This window comes from Parasteatoda tepidariorum, chromosome 2 (assembly GCF_043381705.1).
Source record: "Parasteatoda tepidariorum isolate YZ-2023 chromosome 2, CAS_Ptep_4.0, whole genome shotgun sequence".
Classification (NCBI taxonomy): domain Eukaryota; kingdom Metazoa; phylum Arthropoda; class Arachnida; order Araneae; family Theridiidae; genus Parasteatoda; species Parasteatoda tepidariorum.
In genome coordinates, this window is record NC_092205.1 from 104,232,453 (window position 1) to 104,257,378 (window position 24,926).

Sequence of the window (24,926 nt, forward strand, 5' to 3'; positions counted from 1 at the left end):
ATTAATATTTAAACAAACATGGAATGGGCTCTAATTTAAGAGATTTTTGTATGCTTCCTACTTGTATTTATTTTTATCGTATTGTATTACAATGTTAACCCATTGATATACAAACATAACCCGAACATAAAGAAGTGTAAACCGGTTTCAAACGCGTAAAAACAATAAAGCCGTATAGTACCCGTGTATAATTAAGATTTTACATAGAATCTAATAGTGCGTCTACCAATTTGGCCACGGACTGTATGCTTTAAAGAATGCCGTATTATATACAAAAATATTTAATATCTACTCAATAAATAAGGATATCGCGTTTATATGAGGTTGAGGTTTTCGGTCTGAGACCATTCTTATTATAAATGCTGAAAAAGCATTTCCCAGAATCATTTAGATCTCGAATAAATTAGTGCACGAAATCAGACACAAAAACGTACTTTCTCTGAATGAAATTTTTGATAGGTCTCCAAAATGTAGGGTGTAGTCGTATTCTGGGAAATAGGGTTCCAATAATATTGTCAGGAGAAATGTTAGGACCCATTAATGGTTAATATTACTTCTTGCATACATTGCCATATATCGAGAACTTTTTAAACGAATTGAAAAAAATTTTGCACATAATTATAAATTTACAATAACAAATAGCAGTCATAAGTTAAAATATTTCAAATGATTTTTTTTTTATCTGAAAGATTTTTTATTTATGTCCAAGAATTGCTTCTTTTATTCTTCCAAATTTAAAAACTGCTGAATATTTTTATTCGAGATCCTATAACTGTTACAAGTTATCTCTGCTGATGTTCAACATTGTCCACGTATAGTTTTCTTTTCATCCTGATAAGACTTGTTTCCCATTTAATCTGATTTGAGCGAGATACAAAATTCAGTAAGATTTAGACTAAAATGGAAAGATTAGGAGTACTTACTCTCTACCCTTCACGTTTCCTTTTTTCTTCCGGAAGGACTTCCGTAAGTTAAGAAGAACAAAACTTGTCTTTATCAAGATATGTATTTCATTCGCATCTGCTGCTCTTTAAAAAGAAAGTTCTACCTTGTGTTATTGTCTTCGCACAACATTTAAAAACTTGAAAAATTCACTATTCCTAATATTTTTCTTCATATTTCATGTTTATTTTTCACAACTTCGTCACTACTTTCTAACAACTTCGTCATTTCAAATATAAACCAAAATGCGGGTAATTGTTCAAATGACTGTTTAAAAAATACTTCAAGAGTTAAAGATTAATTTAAATTTCCTTTTTTGAACAACTCCTATTTGTAATACTAAATGGAAATGAATTCTTATCATTAGTATTGGATGAATTTTGATAATCACTCTTTTATTTTTCAGACTTCTGATCAAGATGAAAAGAAAAATGAAAATATCATTAAATTAGAACATGATGAAACTGGAAGTAAGACTGTTTAGGTTAATTATCTGTTACAGGACAACAACAGCGATAATACACATACAGGATACCGATATTGCACAGAAACAACATTATTGTGATCATTAAAGATAACAACACAAATCGAATACGAAAACAGGATGATCGTTATTCTTAATTATAATTATCGAACTACTTTCTCATTATTGCTATCATTAGTTTTAATCGCGATAATTATGGAATAATGATATTATCGAAAGAGTTGATAATTTTTATTTTTGTTTCGGAGTTTTGTCCTGTTTGAAAATAATATAAATGAGTTAATCAAAACAATTTCGTGATATCGTGGTAAATGCTGATATTTTTTCGACAATACGTAATATTGAAATCGATTCATAGGGACAACTGTTGAATAAAACTTCCATGAACCAGTCCATTCGGGTTAAACAATGCTTGTCTGTATCATGACTTCAATCATAAAGTACGAGAAATTATGATTCAACTTTTTTCATGCTTTCATACATTCAAAATTTTGTAGTTATTTAGCAAACATAAATAAGCAAATTAAAAAAATATTTAAAAAAATTACGGAAAACAAATCTAGGAAATATTAACTGCACCATAATCTGGGAAATATTAACTACACAATTTTTAATATATTCTGCTATATTTTTAGATGGTAAGAGTTTAATCACCTTACAATTGCAATAAGTATTAAGCGCTTCCCTTTCCCATTTTATAGAGAAAAAAAAAGAATAAAATCAACATATTTTTTTATTTATTTCATTCACAAATACAAGGAGCTATAACAAAACATAATACACACGTTCTACGTTGACATTTTAATTCTTTCATGTGTCAGAAATATTTAATTTATCATCAGTTTACTATCCCACATGATCTCGGGCAAATGAAATAAAGTTAAATATGAGTCTTTGGGTATGTTCACGTCTTCATCATCTGAAAAATCATCTGCATTACTTTCGATCACGAACTCTTTACTCTTCTTTTCCATGTGAATTCATCCACCATTTCATGTATATACAATTGCACACATAGCAAACAAATATCGGCCAACTTCCAATCACAGCAGATTATTTTTCGCTTTGCTTCCGGTCGAATCAAAACGTGATAAAACAAAACGTATTGACGAATTCTGCTATGCCCGGGATAATAAATAGTTGCAATCTATACATACTCGAGTTAACTCGAGTAAGTGTTTAGTTATTAAAAATATTCCTCTTTCATCGCAGTTAAATTATGTTATATGAAGTTTTAATTTTTTTTTTAAAGCAAAATGGTATGTGTCGTTTTAGAATGTATTTACGTGAAATCAGAAGAAGGTGTTTATCTCTACTCTTCACCAGGATTAACACAGGTGTGTGGATTTTACGTCATTGCTGATCCCCACCACACAGTCCATTTCACATTCCACGAATTCAAGATATCTTGCGAAAAGGGTGGACTTCTATCGGTATGCATTTATACCATTCAGATTAAATTGTAGGCACAGTCCCTGGCCATATTGTGAGACGCACTATAAGGTTCTAACTAAAATTATAATTGTCAGGTGATATACTCTACAGCTTTATTGTTTTTACGACACTGAAACAGGTTTCAATGTGTTTATGCTCAATGGGTTAACAGTGTAATGCAATACGTTAAAAATAAATACAAGTAGGAAGTCTATAAAAATTAAACCCATTACATGTATGTTTAAGTATAAGAGTATTGCCCATAATTTCGTGCAAAACATGTCATTATTAAAACACTAACAGTGCGTCTCATCATTTGATATGATTATTATAATATACTAATATGATACCTGATGTAATATATATCCTACATTTATCTAATATATCGTCTGATTTACCCTATCGTCTAATTTATATCATATATCGTCTGATTTAACCTATTGTTACACGAACGTAAACAAGTGCAAACAGTCTTGCAAAAAACAATAAAGCTGTGTAGAGTATCACTTGATATTTAAGATTTTATATAGAATGTTAGAGTGCGAGTCTAATGTAATACTATGGCCAGGGACTGTATATATTTACATATTTTATTTTGATTGAAAATTCTTTTTTAGAGTAGACTATTTTTGCCTCCAGATTATTTAACTAAGCTTTGCAGCTTTTTGAAAGGACAGGACAACACGTTTCGTAACATAAATCCTTTCGACGTCATTGAATGTTGATTTTAAGTTGTCATTATAGATGCGTTGGTGTCAACAAAAGACATTCTTTTCATAAGATACACATTCTTTTAAAATACAAATAATGGTTTAAGGAGAAGAGTTGTCAAGAAGAAGATAATTTAACCTGTGATTGCCCACACATTGCTTTATAAAACTTTTTCTCTCTGAAGTTTTTTTAATGCGTTGCAACCCTATAATATTGTTTAGCATTTTGAGGGTGACTTGGAGTTTCATAGAGCTGTTCCTTCATGAAAAAACACCTCATAAACATTTCATAAAAATTTCAAGTGTTTTGACGTTGTTGTGCTGCTCATGAATGAACACTTTAATGAAGAGAGTGGAAAGGAAATCTCTTTATCATAGCATGCAGCAATAAAAGGGCAAATAAACTTTAAAAATACGTACGTTCGTTATAAGGTTTTGAACGTTAAAGTGACGTCCATTTCTCGTGATGATTTTCACCATTTTTTCACTCGGTCAAACATATACGTTAAATTGACGGTATATTAACGTTTTCACTTTTCTCTTTAAATATTTCGTTAAAAAAACGTGCTAAAAATACGATAATTTAACGTGCACAATTTACCCATTTTTCCGCAGTTTTTCAAAGTCGTTTAACTAACGGAAAATTGACGTTTTTTTGCACAGTTATATTTACGTCAATTTTGTTGGATTATAAAGGTACATTCAATATTAAAAATGTGTCAATCAAAATAGGTTGAACCTGTGAGAGTTCCTTTTGCGTCTCTCATAAATTCGAAAGAATGGAGCATTGTGGATTTTTTATTTCAATTTATATTTTGTTTTTAAATACTTATAATTATTTTCTTTTACTTACACTGGTTACAAATATTGGTTTCTTGAGAATTTTGTATCTGCTCATTGTCAGAAACTGATCAGGGAACTAGGATGAAATAGGAATAAACTAAAACTATAGTCTTATCAGTTTCTCGGACTGGGTAAAAACAAGAGGTACAAAACTCATAGGCAAAAACAAACGCAATTTAAAAAGACAAAATAATTCGATTTTTTTAAAAATAATTTTGTGAATCATTGCTTTTAATTAAACCAGTTTGATTGCGGGAGAAAATTGAATTGGTTTCAGATAATCGAACTTTGTTTCCAATCTGTTTTCGTTCAGCAGATTTTTTTTAATCCATTGTCCTGAAACAAATAATTCATCAGATTGATTAAAAAAAATGTGTTTCTGCTTTTCTCTCTTTTAAATATTTATTTGAAACTTCTAATTGTAGATAATTTTTCACTTCAGTTTTTTACAAGTATTAGGGTCACATTGTGTGCATCCTATTAGGCCTATGATTATTTCCTCTGGCGGGGTACTGTAGTACCCGATAATATAATACATGATGCAGTTGGAATGTTATGGGTCAATATTAAGGGGAGATAGGAATATTGTCTTCGGATTTCCTGATTTTAACGCTATCCTATATATACATACATAAGTGACCTATTGGGCACATTGTAGGCCCTCTAATGGGCCTGCGATTATTTCCTGTGGTACAGTGGGTGGTTAGAGAATATCGTTTGATGCAGTAAGAAGATTTAAATTTTTTTAAACTGTTTTCGAGTAAATATTACAATCGAGCAGTATTTTAATGCAGATATTGAATGATATCGATTTGTAAATTATTTATAACAGCGGGTGATTTGTTTTTCTGACAGGTTGTGGATGGATGGGAACTGAACGGGCAGTTTTTCCCGGGTATTGAAGATCACCCTAAAGCTTCGGAAAATCGTTTTACAGAGTACTGTGGAGTAGAAAACAGACCCTGGAAAACTCTGGAGACATCACAAAACATCGGACTCTTGGAGTTCAGAATTCCAGTCAAAGAGGAAGGATTTATTGTTGCAGTGGAATTTCGTCCAAATCCAAAACGTATGTTGATGAGGGACATTATTAAAAACATGCATTATTTAATACAGTAGATTCCTGAGTGAGACAAGGGGAAAGTCGAAAAAATTACAATTTTTGGATAAAGGGAGACCCATTCAAATCGATTTCTTAAGTGTGTATCTACCACTAGAAAAATACAATTCTGATTCACTAGTATATAAGACATGTTAACTCGATCGTATGATGGGGGCACCTTTTCACTTGATGTGAACACGCCTAACTTGACAGAAACTCCCATTTCGATTTGAACACGCCTATTTTGATGGACGGTCCCCATTGAACTTGCTACTTGTGAATGTGACAAAATCCACTTCCTCGCGCTGTTGCTAATTAGTCTCAATCACACATAACATCGGCCTGTATACACTCGACTGCTGAAGGTAACACAAGAGCTACCACAACCGTGAACTTAATACCGCTCCCACAATCAGCGCTGAAAAGTACGGTGGTCTTAATGCAACTCTCCCGGCTTCTCACAAAACAGCAATGAATCAACTAGTGGTATACCGTTCATAGAAAGTGTATGTTTCTTTCCTCCCAAATAATGACACAATATCATGAAAAGAAAAATAAACGATAGTCATTTTTTTTTGTCGGTCGTACTCAGATTTCGAACTCCAGTTAAATTGAATTGAATTTGGAGATAAGAGTCATAAATGAAGTCACATTTTTTTTTCATCTTCTTTCCTCCCGTTGTCACAAAATGTCATACTTCAGCATATCCCCCAAAGGTAGAATTCGTATGGTCTTGCTATGGACAATTACAGCATCTCTTATTTTTTTTGATTTTCAATCCTAATTGAAGTTATACTTCTTATGCGACTTTCAACAAGGTAGCGTTAAACGTTTAACGCTAGATTTTTATTGGCCGGAAAATCACGTGGTAGGATCCAGTTTTCCCTCATTCATTTCCATATTGTTTTGGTTCTCACTAGCATAAAAATAATAAAAGTATTGTTTTTCTATAAATATTTTTTTAGTTTGTTTTGATACACTTATAATTTAATAGGGTAGTATTTTTTATTTTCAAATTTAGTGGATAACAATTTTAAAAAATGAGTGAAAACAATCCCATGAACAATGCGACGGATTTCAGGTTATGTCAAGGTACGTCTCTTGTGAATATCAATTAATTGTTAGGTCTTCTCTCTTGAAATTACATTACGCGTTCACATACATTATTAATACAAATACATTTTCCAGGGCGAGATGATGAGGCAACCACAAGCACTTCCACTGGTTCAAGAGTTCCACGAGGGAAAAATGCACAATATTACCGTGATTACGGAGCACGGAAGCCAGCGGAACTGGAAAAAGAGATTCGTTGAATAGAACTAGTGATCCTTCTACGACTGCTGATTCTTCTACAATTAACGTGGCAGGTTGCGAAGTTTAACTTCTTCCGCGTGGAGGGACTCCACGCTCTATTTTTTTATTTGAAATTCTCTCCTGATTTAGAAAATCAGCGTGTTTCCCCCACCCCCAAAAATGTTCATTTATTTAATTATTAATCATTTAAATTCTCCCAAAAAGGCCTCAGCATGTAAGGCAATTAAAAGTAATCCCTGATTGGTTATGACGTCACATGTGCTGAATGGAAACGTGCTGCCTCCAATCGCTATTTCAATGTTTTTTTTTAGTTTTGATATCGTATGGACATACTTTGCATATTAATTGTAAAAATTTTGTGAATTAAATGTACGGTTTTGAGATTGTGTGTGTAAAATGGAAGAAATATTTTTAAACCTTCGAACTGTTTATTTATCATTAAGATGATTATGTAGTTGTTCACACAGAATCGACATTTCTTTTTGAATGAAATAAGAAGTGTTAATTCATAGAAAATATTACTTTATTCTATATATTTTTAAGTTAAGATAATAATTACTTAACTAAAATCGGTGGCAGATAGGACAGGAATAATATATATTTAGGTAAATGGTTTTATTGCGTTAAAACAAATCTGTGTTTTCATTGAGAAAAATATGTATCTATCATTGTTAAAATCTATACGCTAATGTTCAAAAATTCAGGTTATGTCATTTAATTTTGACTTTTTTAAAAAAAAAAAGAAATACTAGAGTTGAAGGATTTTCTTTTTAAAATAAATATTTACTAATGCATGTTCACATTTTTTTTTACGATGTACCAGTATTAAGTATTTAAATTCACATTAGTGCTCACATCTATTCGCAATATTATTCTTGGAGTAAATAGTAGTTTCACAATAGTTAGAAATTATTTTTATTCTTAAATTTATAAATTTTAATTCCTCTTTTTGCAATATAGTATTTACAAAGTATGGTTACTGTTAATTGTTTTCCTTTTTTCTTCAAACTATTTGTTAGTGTTTGCTAACAAAGAATTCTAAGATAGTAAAATTTATGCATTATACATTTTTAATGAAAAGAATTTAAATAAAATGGGTGAAAAATCTCAGGTTAAGGATTCGGTATCGCCTAAAACGAATCAAAACTTTCAAAAATCCAAAAACATGTATAGTGGGTTCCATTGAAATCTAACAATGCTATAAAAATACGTCATAAGTTCACATTTTCATTCAACTACATTATGGCAAGATTTATCTGTGTGTTCTCTGATTTATACCGTCTAAAATAGTTGGATTTAATTACAAAAATTTCAAACGATAGCAAGAACGTAACATAGCGCAACGATTGCAAACGAACGGTAACGATGACGTCAATGTGTGAATAATTACGTGACTCCCGCCATTTCAGATAAAAACGAAAGTAAGCGTTTCTGGCCGAAAAATAACTAAAAAATGAATACTCTTAGAAAAGTAATAAAATGTTTTTTGGAAAATACATTAAGATTTTTAAAAATAATTAACTGTAACTGTCCATTGCTGTGATTCAAACTTGGATTCACCTCATTTAGCAGCCTCACACAATGTTCGCACTCGAACATTGTGTGAGGATAATCTGCTAAAATGTGTCATAACGAATAAAAAATAATTAAGTATTATAGAACGCGCTATAAACAACTTGTTTGATTAGAGTCACAAGTTAGCAAATATCATTAATCTTTATCTAAAAAAAGTATTTGACAAATCTAAATTATCTCTCATTTACTTTAAAACAATGGCTTTCGCTAAGTCGATGAGAAAATATCCAATTTTTATCTGCGTTTTCAAAATATAATTTCAAAAAAAATCAAAATTAAGTCATTTGGAGGCAATTTGTATTCATTTAACTTCATGCTGAATGTCGTATTTTCAAAACTTATCCGGTGCACTAAAAGTATAGACTATGGGAATAGATTGTAGATGATTTCAAAAAAAAAAAAAAAATTTACTCGAAAAAATGAATGCACTTTTTTTCTATGCCTTAAATACAATTTTTCAAATATCTCAGAAAGATTTTAGCTAGGATATAAGTTATTGGAATTAGAAAGCAAGATTGANAAAAAAAAAAAAAAAAAAAAAAAAAAAAAAAAAAAAAAAAAAAAAAAAACCGTCGCATAAGAAACAATAAGGGTGTAAGTACCACCTGCATAATTAAAATTTTTCAAAAAAATCTTAGACTGCGTGTAATAATGTGGCCAGGTGGTGGTAAGTTGTTTATAACAACTTTGATCAATTTGTAGTGTCTTTATTCGACACAAATTTTTGTTATTACTCATAATTATTGGACATGCGATATTTTAACTCTTTCTTTTTGTTATTTTGCAGCTTTTGATTATCGCAATGCGGTGTTTTTTGTTATTTCGCTGTTGGATATTTTAACTCTAACTTTTTTGTTACTTTTCAGCATTTTATTATTGGGAATGCATTGCAATGCTACAGTTTAATTCTGTTGTTTCTTATTAGTATAATAAACTTGCAGTGCATCATTGTTTTTGCAGCATGTAATGCGGTTCTGCAGCAACCCTCTGGAGTTTATACTTTGAGGAATTACGGAGAGAAAGTAAACTGCACAATGTCCATCATATTTCCAGAAACATTCCACATTTTAGCCAGCAGCGTGGGTCACCAATCAATGCCCAAAACTGGACGGACTATGGATGTCGAAACGGGAATTGTTAAGAAAGTAAGTCCATTAGAGTTTTCGACATTTTCAGGCAGTTTTCGGTATTTTCTTTGATTTTGCCTATTAGTATATTAAATGAGGCTTTAATCGCTTCCCTTCCCAATTATTTTAAAGAAAAAAATGTAAAAAAATTAACATATTTTTCTTATTTCATCTTTAACCATCAGTTTACTATCCCGAGTTATCTCTGGCAAATGAATATAAGTCATTGTAGGATGGTTCTCAGGGCTCGAAAAACCTCAGAAATTTTATCCGTCCCCGAGGACGGCTTGCCCAACAGTGTACCCGTCCTCCTTTGAAACTAACCAGCAGCTTCTAAATGAGTAAAAATATAATTTCTTATTTATTACAAACATTTACATAAATTGCACAATGAATTAGTCGTTACTACGATTACAAATACTAGGATTACATTATACAGTAAGAAAAGAAATACTAGGTTGCTAATAGTAACCTAGTATTTCTTTCATGAAATGATTTACTTCTTTTATGAAATAATTTAAATGACTAAGGTCAAATTATCTGGAATGTCAATTTATCCGAGAGTACAGCGCCTTTTCAATGAATCAAATGTAACATTTGCCAGTTGCAGAATCAAGCCAATGATTTACAGAGGTTTCTGCACAGAAATCTGAAAGGGTTTTCCATTTAGGTGGATGTTCATAATTGCATTTAACGCTTCTTGTTTCAGACCAGTACGTAATGTGCTTTTTTTTTTCCTTCGTAAGTTCATTGGAGAAAAGCCCCTTTCGACCGCTGCAGTACTCCCAGACAGAGAAAACATCAATTCCACCATGCGCAGAATGTTGCTGTATCTCTAGATTAGAGGTTCATTTTAGAAGAGAGGCGCTAGACTCTTGTAAGATTACAAAACTTGAAAATATATCACGACCATTAACGGGAAACTGGCCGTCCGCGCGGACGTCGGATTCGACAAACTTGCTGTCCGCTGGGAAGTTTTGACCGCCGAGGACGGGCGGACCGGCTGTTTTTCGAGCCCTGATAGTTCTTAAAACAAGGGACAACACAAAATGATACTTTTCAAGTGAGGGAACACACCTCTTTTTTATTTTATTCACACCTCTTTTTTTACTCTTATTGCTGTGTAAATTCAGAATCCATGGTATATACAATGGCACAAAACACGTGTGCAGTCCCACAATCCAACAGCAAAACTCCCAAGACAAAACTTGGCAAACTTTCAATCACAGCAGATTATATTTTTTGCTTCCGACCGAGTAAAAACGGGATAAAAACGAAATGCACTGACCAATTCTGCTACGTCCGAGTTTTCTCGTGAAGACAAATATGTGCAATATATACGTACCCGATAGTTAACTCGGGATAATAACTATTTACAATATATCCATACCCGAGTTAACTCGGGATAATGACTATTTACAATATATCCATACCCGAGTTAACTCGGGATAATAACTATTTACAATATATCCATACCCGAGTTAACTCGGGATAATCGGGGAAGCGGTTAAGAACTGTCAAATTAGTGTAATGGTGAGGTAGTTTATTGCATTTTTGACTCTATAGGTAAGAATAATTTTTAATCATGATTCATTTGTCTAATTTGACTACTCATTAAATCGATATTCATAATTTGTCTAAAAAAAAAAAGGATATGAAGATACCCAGCGAACCGTTCATTTTTTTCTACAACAGCGCATACTGCAACACCTAGTTCATTTATTTATTTTTCATACAGCGTGTTCTGCAATGACAAACCTATTTTAAGAATTCTGGTCAAAAATAATACCCCATAAGGAGTTTTGAATTGGTAATTAAAACCAAGAACGTTGGTGCAGGATGAATCAGTATCGAGGAGGTGGATTTAAAAGCATCAAAACCTGTTATATTAACGACAGAATCCAGAAAAGAGTTAAAGATAGAAGTTATTTAAATCTCCACCAAGTTTGTGACGGCTATCAAACAGGGTTTTGATGTTTTCAATCTCTCTTTCTCGTATAAGGATTACTATAGAATTTTTTTTCTATCCCTTAAATAATAACTGTGATGTGTGTAGTTATTTTTTAACTTCCATTTTGACAGATTTATTTAAAACCTGGGGAATGATTAAAATAATAACTCTGTAACTTAAAGTGTTACATTTTGAGATTCATGCTTGTGTAATTAACTTCTAAAGTGTCACTTAAAGTTTAGCTACATTCTTTTATAGATTTTAAATACAACTCTTCAAATGTAAGTTTCATGGAGAAAATATCATAAATTAATTTCAAAAGTATTCCCTGCAATCGTAAGAATAACATTTATGATTTCAACTGCTAATTTTAGATAAAATTACAGATTAACACCTAAGTCTAAATCACCTTTTCAAAAACGAACTATTGTGAAAACAATTTTTGTTAAAAAAAAAAAGGTTTTATGTTATAAGTTTTTGCAAAATTAATTTTTAAAGGTTTCCTTGTTACGGTGAAATTCTGAAGCCTTTCACCAAAAATGTCAAACTTAGACTGAGAGCCAAAATTATGATTGAATTTCAAAATATATTTTAAGGACGGAATTTTATGGAAAATAGGAATGCCCAAAATTGTAGGTTTTTCAACGTAAATTTGTGAAACTCTAAATTGTATCTTTCAACGTAAGAAAAAAAACTTCCAATTTGCAATGAGTGTATGGCATCATTTTAAAGACAAGACTAATACTAATGCTCGATACTATAAGGTTTTGAAATGTAAATTTGTAAAATAAATTCTTGAATTTTTTCCATCCAAAAAAATAAAGTCATACTTTCATCTGAAATATGTTTAGAGCAATTTACGATTATTCAATATCATAGAGTATGACCTCATTTCAAAGGCGGGGTATTATAAGAGAAAATGAATGCACGTTCTTCAATGTAAATTTGCAAAATGAGTAACAAAACTGTATCTTTCTACATTAAAGGAAACATGTTTTTGACCAAGGGCACCGGCAGCGGGGTGCAAGAGGCATTTTTTTTAAAACAACTAAACAGAGATACAGAAAAACAATTTTGTTATAAATTTTTTTTATTCAAAATATTTTTATTCAAAAACAAATAATTAAGTAATTATTGATGCATAACATTTAAAAAATTGCTTAATCAAGCAAGAATTGCAATCGTCTTGTTTGCTGACCAAATCTGCTTATAACTTTTTCAATGAAGTCATCTTTCATTCCTTTCTTATGCACAAACTTGGCAGATATCCAAGTTACATTTTTAAATTTCATTTAATGAAATAAAAATAATATTATATTTTCCATTAGTTATTCATTTTAACAAAGGTGTATAACACAAACTGATTTCTCACAACTGTGAAACTTTATCAACACAATAAATACCAATGTTAAGGGTGCACAAACCCGTTAGTATACGAAACTACAGTTTGTAGTTATTTGTGTTTCTATGCCATCAATCCAGTTTCTCGTGGCGAAATTTGCAAGTACAAGAAATTCGTACTTTTTTTAAAAAATGTCTTGTTAACAATGAAGAAATGTATCTTGAAAAAATTAACAGATGAAAGTATATGTAATAACAAAACAAAATGTAATAACAGAATATTTTAAAGTTTTTTTGGGGGGGAGGGGGCAGTTTCTTAGAGGGTTGCACCCCCTTTTATATTATTTTGCCGGCGCCCTTGTTTTTGACTGCTATACTTAGAAAGATTAAATTTAAAAAAAGTAGGGGTAGAGGAATGAATATTTATCGTGAAGGATGTAAAGAGAGATATTTTACAAAAGTTGCCTGCAGATGTCGCTGCAAGCCTTCAATGACCATTGTTTTGAGTTCTTCAGTCGTACCAGTTAAACAATTTGTGCAGTTCGAAAATATTACGCAATAGATTGCAGCATTCTTTTCGGGAGCACAGCTACTTGATCACAAAAACATATTGTTTGTTTTATTCTTCTACCGTCAGTTAGCCCCTATAGTAGGGGTGCAAAACCTGCTGCCCGCCGACTGTTGATGTGCCACCCGAAAAAGCTTGTGTGCACAATAAAAAAAATTTTTTTTGGAAAAATAAAGAAAATACCGAAAATTTTGAATTTCACATTTGAGTCATCACTTTTTGACGAGCTCAATTTACATAAATTCTATTGTAAATAAGTGTTTCTCGATTGCTTTAGAATTTTGTACGGTTCTTAAAAAATCCAATACTTTTAATACGATATTAAGATACGCGAATTTTGAATTCGAGTCATCACTTTTTGTCTTGCCTTACTTTTGCCGATTTCATCTCAAATCCAAGTGATTTTTCCTACACATTTTGTTCAATTAAAATATTTCATTTGAATTTGTATTCATCATCAAAATTTGTATTTATTTTTAATACTTTCATTCTGTAAGGATTAGGTTTGTTTTTTTAAAGTTTGAACTTTTTTTAAATGAATTTTTGTACTAAGTGGTATGACAAAAAAACCCCATTTTTTAATCCAATTTTTAAATATTTTTTAAATACATAATTTTTGATAAAAACGGACTTTTAAAAAAAATATTGTTTTTCTTTATTTTTGAATGAATTTTAATAATTAAAAGTATTTTTAAAAATTAAAAGCATTTAATTTTCTGAAAACATGACTGATACATTCTTGGCTTACTGATAAAAAAAACAATGAGTTAAGAGAAATTTTTTTTTATTTGCCGTTAACATGTCTAAATACGCGTGCCTGTGCTAGTGGCCCATCACTCAAAAAGGTTGTGCACCCCTACCCCATATATTTCAGAGCATATTATTCTAGTGTACAGATTTGTATATTAATTGTAGTGCAAGAATCGTGGCCTAGAAGATTATGTGGAAGTCAGAGGTGGAGATGGTCTAGACCCAGGAATGATGACAGTTGCTGAAGACTTCTGTGGTTTGGATTCATTACCAGGTTAGAATTTTTTGTTGTGGCTCGAGGACAAAATCTCGCGACCGAAAGAATCACCCGACAAAATCTCAGGACCAAAACATCACTAATCGACAACAGAATGACTCCTGAAATAAAATAAAAAAATCTATCTCGCAAATATGAAAGATTTATTAAATCTAGGTTTCTTTCTAGAAAGTTCTTAATTTACAAAACTCTTGTCTTGACATACGTTTCTGTGACTTAGACAATCACAAAACTGGAAGAAAAATTGTATCCGAGAGAAAGATTTTGCGGAAAACAATAACTGGAGAAGGAGATTTAACTTTGTAACTGTGCAAGATTTATAAACAACACGATATTATTAAATACGTAAAAATAAATAGAATGAATTGGATGGTTCACGTGATTCGAATGAGTGATGACAATACGATAAAAAAGATGCTGCTTTTTAGACCCACGGGAACGAGAAAGTGGGGATGGCCGCGGTTGAGATGAGCCGACTCGGTGGTGTCTGGTTTTCTCGCAATTCTTGAAAAGAATTGGAGATCAAAGACAAATTGGAAGTCATTATGAAGAAATATTCAGAACAAGGCATTGGCCCACGTTGGGTTGTCTGGCCATCTATGATAGTGATGAAGACAAAATCTCGCGACCGAAAAACACACGAACAAAATCTAGTGGTCAAGAACTCACGAGGACAAATCAGTGCATAAAAACTGTGTATGAAATTCAACAGCAAAAGCAAATATCTAGTATGGATTATATTGGAAGGACATAAATTGCTATTGAAAATTTTTTTACCGCCTTTTTCCGTGAATCCCTTGTACCAGTGCAAAAGTGAGAGTTCATACCACACTTCAAATATTTCAACCAAAAATATCCTCGTGTTTGGATGTTGCATATTTTACACACAGTATTAAAAAATTTAGATACGTTCGTAATTAAAGGTGTGCAGGTTGAGAAGAAAATGCGTGTTCATAATCGAGTGTGATGTCACATTATGTAAACGATATTTTCTTCACGTGAGATTGAATCCGCGCGAAATTTAATTCACGCAAAACTTTAGTTTTAACCCCCAATGATTGGGGCTGCGAGATTTTGTCACCCGAGATTCTGACCGTGAGATTTTGTCAAAACATATTTGTCAAAACATATGAAAAAATTGGAACACACATTCTATATGTTTTCACATTATTTCCGTGTAAAAAGAATCATGCAATTGAATGTGTCATTAGAGTGCAAGAGTGCACAAATCCAGAGAGGTGCATTAAAAAAGAAAAGAAAAAAAGAAATATATATATANATATATGTACAAAGTTAGAGAGAAAAGAATTCTCTCAGTCGAACATTTGAATTTAGAATTATTTTTACGTTTTAGGGAAAGATGCTTCTGCAAAAAGCATTAAAAACAGTCTCATTTATAAAGAAATTTAAGCAGACTCTAGTCCAACTCTAATGTAAGTTTGTTTCAGTCAACAAAAACACTAGATGATATTTACTTTATTTTATCATTGAGATTTATTTCTTCTGAACTGAGAAGTATTAAAAACAGACTTCTTTTTTGAAAAGAAAAATGTTGAAACCGTAGTTTTATCAATTTTTTGTTGTTGTAAATTTATATTATCGTCGACTCAAAGTTCCGATGATTAGTTTTTTTTTTTCAGTAAGCACACTTGAGTAGTTTCAGTCCCAAATATTTCTGTTATTAATAGCTCGTATAAAACGAACCATAATGACTGAGTCTTCTTGCCTGTTACAGTAAAATTGAAACGTCATGTAAACAGAATAAATTGCAATTTTTTTAAATCTCCAACTAATGAAATTTTAGCGATTATTTAATAAATTCTGGTGGAAAAAAAAGCTGAAATCGAACAATAACTACAAAATTTTAACCGAAGCAGGGGGGGGGGGTGCCATCCCCTCAGTGGAGGATCAAAATGGTGATCGGATTATCCTCAGGGATGTTTCCCACGCCGTCGCCAATAGCCCAATGTGCAGCTCTAGTGTGACGTAAATGAACTACAACTCTATTAATAATGCTGAGATATATAGGGAGTTGAAAACTTTTAGAAAATGAGGTTCTTGAATCGAATGAAAATTCTCTCTTCATAAAAGATATGTCGAATAGATTGCAATCTCAGAAGAAAAATTTATGAGATGACACACAATTGGCACTAAATTATAATTTATTGGGATACATTTAGGTAAATAAAACTAACATATAGGTAAGAATTCACTTATGTATTTTTTGTTTTGTTTTATTCGATGGTTTTAAATTAATATTAAAAGGAAGCGATTTATTTAAAACAATTTAATGCATTTTTTTTACGAAATTTTATATGCGAATGTTTAAAAATAAACAGAAACAGTTTGCCTAAATTTCTTCTAAAGCTGAAAATTTACCACAATTAAATATTTGGCAGAACAAATTAAGATTCAATATGCATCGGATGGGTCCTATCAGAATGTTTAGAAACTACAAGGTTTTCAAACAAAATCTTCCCTTACCAATTTAAAAAACAAAAAATCAACCTATTTTTATTTCATTAACAATTCATAAATACAAGGAACTAAAACGAAACCTAATACACACGTTCTGAGCTGAAATTTTAATTTTTTGTGTGTGTCAAAAAACATTTAATTTACCATCAGTTTATTATCCCGAGTTATCAAGGAAAAAACTTTAAATATGAGTCTTTGTAGGATAGTTTTTGAAACAAGGAACAACAGAAAGTGATACTTTCCAAACACCAGTAAAGTGATACGCCATTATTTTAACCTTTTTTTCCTATGTCAATTCACCAACCATTGTATGTAAAATAACACAAAACACGTGTGCAGTCCCACAATCCAACAGTAAAACTTGACAAACTGCCAATCACAACAGATTTTTATTTTTAGTATTTTTTTTTTTGCGTCCGGACGAGTAAAAACGTGTCAAAACAAAACAAACGGACAAATTCTGCTACACCCGAGTTATCTCGGGATGAAAAATATTTCCAATATATACATACCCGAGTTATCTCGGGATAAAAAATATTTCCAATATATATACATACCCGAGTTATCTCGGGATAATGAGGGAAGTGGTCATTGGCAAGTAAATGAATTTTTTATATTAAGCGCTTGTTAGAAAAAACATTGAGGAAGCACCCACATAATCCATCCAGTCATCATCATTACATTTAAATGATCCCTAAAGTACTCTTTGTGTATTAAAATAGTGGTTATTGATTATAGGTCGTAGTTCGGTGGATGTTGCATGCGGCAATTCAGCTGTGCGTTTAGTATCGAGCGGAATGTTCGAGAACTCTGTAACTGTAAGCTTCAACCTGTTGATGGATTGGGGATCTCCCAGCCTCGTCTGCCCAACTCTCTTACAATCAGCTGCTTAAATGTAAGTCTTATTCATTCACTTTCTCAAATAGTCAGAATAATCCATAATTCTGAAAACAGAATGTACCAGAGGATTTCAATACAGATGCTTTATTTCCTTATTCTCTCCCCCCCCCTCTTCATCCATGTTGCTCGCAAACCCTCATGATAGCTAAGAAGTATTTGTTTCTTGATGATGAACAAATTCTTAAATCAAAACTAAAAAAAGACTAAAAATAATTTTACTAACCAATCAATCACAGAACACTTGCGGTTAGTAACGCACAAAACAGCCAATTAAAATTGAGAACGTATATGTGTGAAAAGGTAATAATTTTTAATAATGCTGCTTGCTAAAATGTTACGACTAAACTTACCATCTAAAGCAGAGAGGTGATTTTTATTTCATAGTGAGTATGTCTAATAATGGTGTCAGAGTTTTCCATTGTTGTCCGTTCATCTCTATTGGCGAAAAAATCACGAGATGGGATCCAGTTTTTCCTCATTTATATTTCAATATTGTTTTGGTTGTCATCAGCATAAAATTAACAAAAGTCGCATAGGCATTGTTTTCTTCTAAATATTTTTGTATCCCTCATTTAAACTTATTTTCCCGAACTGCTATTATTAGCGAAAATATTAAATTATGGTTGTGAACTCATCAAATTTGTTTGAACAATATAATGTTATAAGAATATGATTGTTATTTAAAAAAATGATTACTTCGAAAAATTACTTATGTTCAACAAGAGATCTAAATGTTTATAACACTAATCGATAGTAATATTTGGACGTGGGAAGAAGAGGGGCAAGCGTAAGCAAACAGAATTCCTTTTAGTACATATATGTTAAGGGAATAAATTTAACTTTAGTAGAAAAACTGTTTTCTGCCAAGAAAAGACAATTATTGCGAAGCAATTATCGGGGTTGGTCAGCGGCAGCGAACAGGGGGTTTAGCCTCCCCCAGTATATATATATGCACAGCAGTTTCCAAAGGGTGGTTTTGCATCTGATCACATCTTTCGGGGTGTAGTATTATCGAAAATTGAAGAAATTTTATATTTCACTCTCACTGGTAATTTTAAACTATAATATTTTATTCGTCAAAACGACTTTTAATTCAAGGCTTTGAAATGTATTAAATTCTAATACTTTAAACAATTTAATACCAACTATTAATAACGATTTGCTCACATCTTTGTTGATCACCAAACTTTATAGTATCATTTTGTTGAATGATGATATCATATAACTTTGTGAGCAGAAAGGAGTACTTATCGATTATTTTGGAGGCCACCGACAACAAGTAGAACAATGAGCAGCTCACTGGCTACCGATAATAAAAATAGAGGCATCGAATATGATAATATCGGGAGCATCTTACATACTAATAATTATTGAATATATATTGCTATTATAATTGATATTGATATAATTGATATTATAGTGATAATATCAATTATAATATATATTAATAAAATCAATTAATCCATTGATATTATTGTTATAATATATTACATGATTGATATCATAGTGTATATAATATATAATAATTATCAATTATATCCATTATATAATCATATAATCGGTATAAAATTATTATCAATTAATCATTTAGCAGTTGATATTATTGTCATCCACAATCAATTGATCATTTATGACGCTATCCATTATGAATATTGTATAATCATAGCAATCATTCATCATTAATTATATCAATTATACCAATATATATAATATCAATTGATAATATTGTTATAATATATTATATAACTCATAAATTGTGTGAAAATAGCTAAATTTTATTTTAGGTAACAAAAATACTGAAACCCATGTAGAATTTAGATGAAATGGGAAAATATCCCGATATACTTTTGACATCGCGATTTTAAAATTTAAACTTATTAGTTATATGGGTGTTTGTTTGGCCAACACATATAGCCCATAAGAAGGCCATTCATTATTTCTGTACAAGATCAGTTAAGTCTCAATATTAAGTAAAGACTTCAATAGAAAAAAAAATCATTTGTCTAGGCTTATTATAAAAGTTAAACTAAACTGGTTCACGAGCTAAAATTTCCTTAGTTTGTCTTTCATTTGCATTCTTATAAATTTTTAAAAAAAAAGTTATTTAAAATTTCGTGTTCAAAGTTCTGTAATTTATGACACGCTTAGTACTGTCGATTTATTAGTACTAATGCTTAAATGATTACTCTTTGAAACTTGTTAACGTAGCAATGCATTAAAACATTGAAAATCAATAACAAAAAAATTTGAATCATCTCTTATTAAAATATCTTCATAAATCATTTCTTTAAAAAAATGATTTGATTTAACCGAGGATTTTAATCAAAAAAAAATCTGATACCTTCTTTTCAGTATGATTTCATAATTAGATTGGCTTAGAGGAAAGAGTGCCTGTAACCGTAATACATTCTGAAAACAGACCGCAACTTAAATATTAAAATGGTTGATTTTAATAAATAACAGGCAGGATTCCAACATTTAAAAAATCTCCTTGAAATTTATTTTATGTTAAGAAAAAATTCCCCGACAGTATTAGTGTTTTAAAATTTATTGCCAATGGAATTTTTTAATTTAATGTAGTTGAATCCAGTGTACCTTTTAGTAATAAACAATAAAAAATCGTTTCTGATTTCGCTGTTCAAAAACTAACAAAGATGTGAAGAGAAATGTACCATGAAGTAATGATATTTCGATTATAAATACCATAATTATTTCTTCTTAAACTTGTAGTCAAAAATAAAGTGCGGTCCGATCTGCCGCTCGCTGAAATGCGACAAACAATTTTGAAATTTGACCCACTAAAAGAGCTATTTTTTTGTAAATTTTCTTGAGAAATTCAAATTTCTTTGAAATGATTGCAATTCTAAGTGTTTTATGAGTTATTTTTTTCAGTTATTACTTTAAACAACGACTCTTTGTCCATTAGTATTTCACAATTTATCCATATTATTTCTTTAATTTCATTTCAGAAGTATGATTGAGGCAAATGAGGAGAGACAGTAAACAGCGCTATCAACCGAAACAGTTATTTTACAGGATAAAGAAGGTTCTTTGAACACAACAACCAACTGACTACATGTGCGTAAAAATGTTGAAATAATTTATGTGTAGGCATCTTAAAATATTCCATTAAATATCTAACTGTTGTAATATTCCTCATTAAAATACTCTCATTGGATATTGCTCCTTTTATTTATTCTAGTTATTCTTATATATTTCGTATATAAATGGGTTAACATTGTAATGCATTATATTAAAAATAAATACAAATGGGAAGTCTATTAAAAATCTCCTCTGTAAATACCCATTACATGTATGTTTAAATATTACAGTGTTGCCTATGAACTCGAGGAAAACCATGCCATTATTAAAACACTACAGTGTGTCTCATAATTTGTTCCAATTATTATAATATAGTAATATATTACCTGATACAGTAAATATTCTATATTTACATAATAGTCTAATTTCACCAATGGATACAAGAACGCAAACGAGTACTACTGGAATCGGTTCCAGTAGCGTATAAACAATAAAGCTGTAAAGAGTATCACCTGTATAATTAAGATTTTACATAGAATCTTTACAGTGCGTCTAATAAATTGGCCAGGGACTGTAGTTCAGATTTACTTAAAAAAGATCAAAGTTTGATTATTAAATCAAACTTTGATCTTTTTTAATTAATATTTCACAATAGTATTTCACAACTTGTCAATTTATAGTTATATTTTTTTAAAAATAATTTTACTTCTACAATATGCACAGAGAACATTTTTGCTAGAACTCTTTGACTGGAATATAGGGTAGAAAAATAATTTGTTTGCTCTATTTATAAATAATATTGCAATTTTAGTGCTATTGTTTTGTGAGTGAATTGAGAAAATAGGTGGACAACTTATCTAACGCTTATGAGATCCATCGTGCAGGCTTATTATTCTTTTTTCCTGATAGGTCAAACAATATTTTATGTTTAAGAAGGGCATATATTAGAGGAAAATAATATAAATAGAATGAGCCGCGGTGGTTTAGGGAATAGAGTGTTCGTCTTCCAATTATGCGAACCGGGTTCGAATCCCAGTCGATACGAATTCCGCATCCGGCTTGCAGTCAGCCGCAGTGCTGACGTGAAATATTCTCAGTGGTAGACGGATCACGGGTTAGAGTCCCCTTACCGTCAGGTTAACCGTGGGAGGTTCTCGTGGTCTTCCTCTCTATGTAACGCACATGCGGGCTAGCTGCATCAAAAAAAGTCCTACTCGAAGGCAAATTTTTTCCCCAATACTCGATCCAGTAGTTCCTTTGTCTTCTGGAATGGGTTCAAAATGACACGGCTACGGAGTTGAGCATGAGTAATCGTAAACCCATAAAATTGGGGTCTGCTGTTCAACGACGGTTATTCAATAAAATAAAATATAAATAGAATGAAATAAAGAGTGATTAAACATTTAAGATGTTTTTAATTTCTTAAAAACACCATCAAAATATTAAATTTAAAATGAAGAAGCGATGTGTATGAAAACGAAAGATGTCAGTGGAATTTAATTCATGTTGTGTGTGAGATATTTTTATTATTAATGGTGACAATGGGGTGCCAGCCGAAAAAGTTAATAATCACAGCCTGGATCCGATTAAACTCAAAATGTGAAGTTTGGTGTATACCAATGTATCGTAACGTACACAAACTGAGATTAAATTTTCATTTGTAGGAGAACTTCAGAACCATGTCCTGGAAGAAAAAAAATAAAAACTAGTTTTTTTCTCAGTTACCAATTCTTCAACAAACATTTTTCGATTAGTTATGTATAGTGTCATAAGTTATCTATTGTTATTTACTATTTTCATTCATACTGCAAAAGCCATACTACAAAGGGTAATTTAAGTCGTCCTAACACCTTGCTGTACTAACAGATAGATTAAAAAGAGATATAGGTAGAGATATGGGTAATATATAGATAGAGATATAGAAAAGATATAGATGAGTGATATATAGATGGATATGAGTGATATATAGATAGAGATGAGTTATATGGAGAAGCCAGCCCTTGAGTGCCATGTTTTAGAAATATTGAAAAGGTGCTTAGCCAAAAATCATTTTCTTTCATTCATTTCACATCTCGTCACACTTTCCAAAATTATGTTGTCCATAATGAATGAACTCCTCATTTGATATTATGCAAATATTATTCATTATTAAAGACACAAATTCAATAAACAATTTCTTTATTAAAAAAACAGTTTGTTACAGAAAAGTGCAATTTCAAACACAATCTTAAATACTGAGTTTTGACGAAACTATTATTCAAAATAAACAAGAAATTTGATTTTTAATATGAGCCGTTATGGTTTCATGTTTACTGTAATGCTATGGATAGATTTATTTCAATTAGGAAAAAATACGATTTTCCTAAATGATAAATAAAAATTGACCAACCACAATTTCAACTCTTATGTATAAGAATCGCGTGCACTGTGATTAATTATAAATAATTGATCCATTTTCATTTTATGAGAAAAATGCTTGGAAAAGCAGAACTAAATGTACATCACAAATAAAACGTTCAGGTTTTCTTCATTGCATTTCAATTTAAAATGTAATGTTTTTTTTTGTTTCTAAAAGAATTTTTGTGTAAAAAACAAAATGTGTTGCAGAAAAATATTTTACTCAGTAAATGCGTTTTATTCTAAATTCATTAAAAGAAATATTTTGAAAAGATAAAAGAAAACAAAATTTTTGGGGAAAAATTCGAAATACTTTCTCACACTTTTAAAAGCCACATCCTGTTCTTAAATCTATTTTTGGCTCAAGCATGCATTTAATTAAAAGCAGGACATTTTTCCCTTTGCTCTCTGTGGGAAACGCTCGATCTATTTCATAAACCAATAGCATTTACGAAGATTTCCCTCTTTCCCTAAATTGAAACATTTTACGGATTTTACGTTGCAAGATTTTCCCTAACATATAACCAAGGAGCGCAACTTTTCATGTACACTTTTTACACTTTTCTCATGACTGTCTAATAATTAATAAATAAATTTTGTACCCTCCTTTCCGGCCTAAAACCTGTTTTAATCCTTCCACTCGGCAACGATGTTATATATATATATATATTTTAAGTTAACTTGCTAATAATTATGATACACTTCTTATAGAAGATACAAATGCAGATTTCTTTCTTATCTTGTAGATTAAAATGCAACGAATTTATCCTTTTTCTTGAAAAACAACATAATTTGAAACGGTGATTGCATGCTATTTAATTCAAAATTCTTAACTTTAAAATTACTTGCAATGTGAGTTGATACATTAAAAAAAAAGAAGGTATTAATGCATAAAAAAGAACAAACATTTATTTAAAAATAAAAAATAAAAAAACATCCACGTTTCTTATGTACAATTACTTCACACAATAGAATAACTAAAATGTCCTTCATTGGCACAAATAAAATATTGCAGTAGAACAATTACAAGTCACTACTATATTGCAGACTAGAATTAGTGTAGCTTCTTTTATCTCTTCGGTCATTCTGTAAAGAAGAAAACAATATTAGAAAAGAAAATTCATTTCTAGAATAATCAAAAATGTATCATATTTTTCTAATGTGTTGGATCATTTATTTAAACATTTGTGTCACTCATCTTTCAAAATTAAAGTAGTCAAATTGAAACTTTTTCAATTTAGTTTGTGGGAATAACAACTTTAATGTAAGCCAATAATGTCAACCTTCATCTATGAAAAGGTATCCCCACGATAGAATCTAGTTAACATGTCTTATATATACTAGTGAATTGGAATTATATTTTTGTAGTGGTAGATATACACTTTCCTTTCCTTTCCTCCCAGACGCGGATACGTACATAGGTTAGTAAAACCCTTACCCGTATAATCCGCGTCTGGCAACTACTTCCAGCCAACCTCAATCAATTATTTAAAGTTTCAAAAGAAAGGAGGTTGCAATTTTGTTTACAAATATACAGAAATATTAATTTGTTTACAAATAGACAGAAATATTAATTATAGTTTAAACAATATATATATGACCTATAGAAAGTGACAATAAATGAATTTTGGAAAGTAAATTAATATAAAGGAAAAAAAAGGGTAATAAAAAATAAAAAAAAAATTTTTTTT

The 24,926-nt window shown here is 30.8% G+C and overlaps 2 protein-coding genes across 2 annotated transcripts in view; one reads left to right on the forward strand and one right to left on the reverse strand.

Annotated features, from left to right (window-relative positions):
- LOC107442949 (corticotropin-releasing factor-binding protein) overlaps window positions 1-20,974 on the forward strand; it is a 30,717-nt gene extending 9,743 nt beyond the window's left edge. The window contains exons 3-9 of the mRNA XM_043052866.2: window positions 1,349-1,412; window positions 2,702-2,859; window positions 5,269-5,482; window positions 9,365-9,549; window positions 14,307-14,415; window positions 17,635-17,791; window positions 20,766-20,974. Coding sequence (XP_042908800.2) covers window positions 1,349-1,412; window positions 2,702-2,859; window positions 5,269-5,482; window positions 9,365-9,549; window positions 14,307-14,415; window positions 17,635-17,789 — 885 coding nt within the window. The 3' untranslated portion in view covers window positions 17,790-17,791; window positions 20,766-20,974. The remainder of the gene's footprint in view (window positions 1-1,348; window positions 1,413-2,701; window positions 2,860-5,268; window positions 5,483-9,364; window positions 9,550-14,306; window positions 14,416-17,634; window positions 17,792-20,765) is intronic.
- Window positions 20,975-24,113: 3,139 nt separating this feature from the next.
- The window catches only part of LOC139425042 (uncharacterized), a gene marked incomplete in the record, with an annotated part of 5,969 nt that continues 5,156 nt past the window's right edge, over window positions 24,114-24,926 (reverse strand). Inside the window, 1 exon segment of the mRNA XM_071178026.1 lies at window positions 24,114-24,321. Within this exon segment, the coding sequence (XP_071034127.1) occupies window positions 24,259-24,321 (63 nt within the window).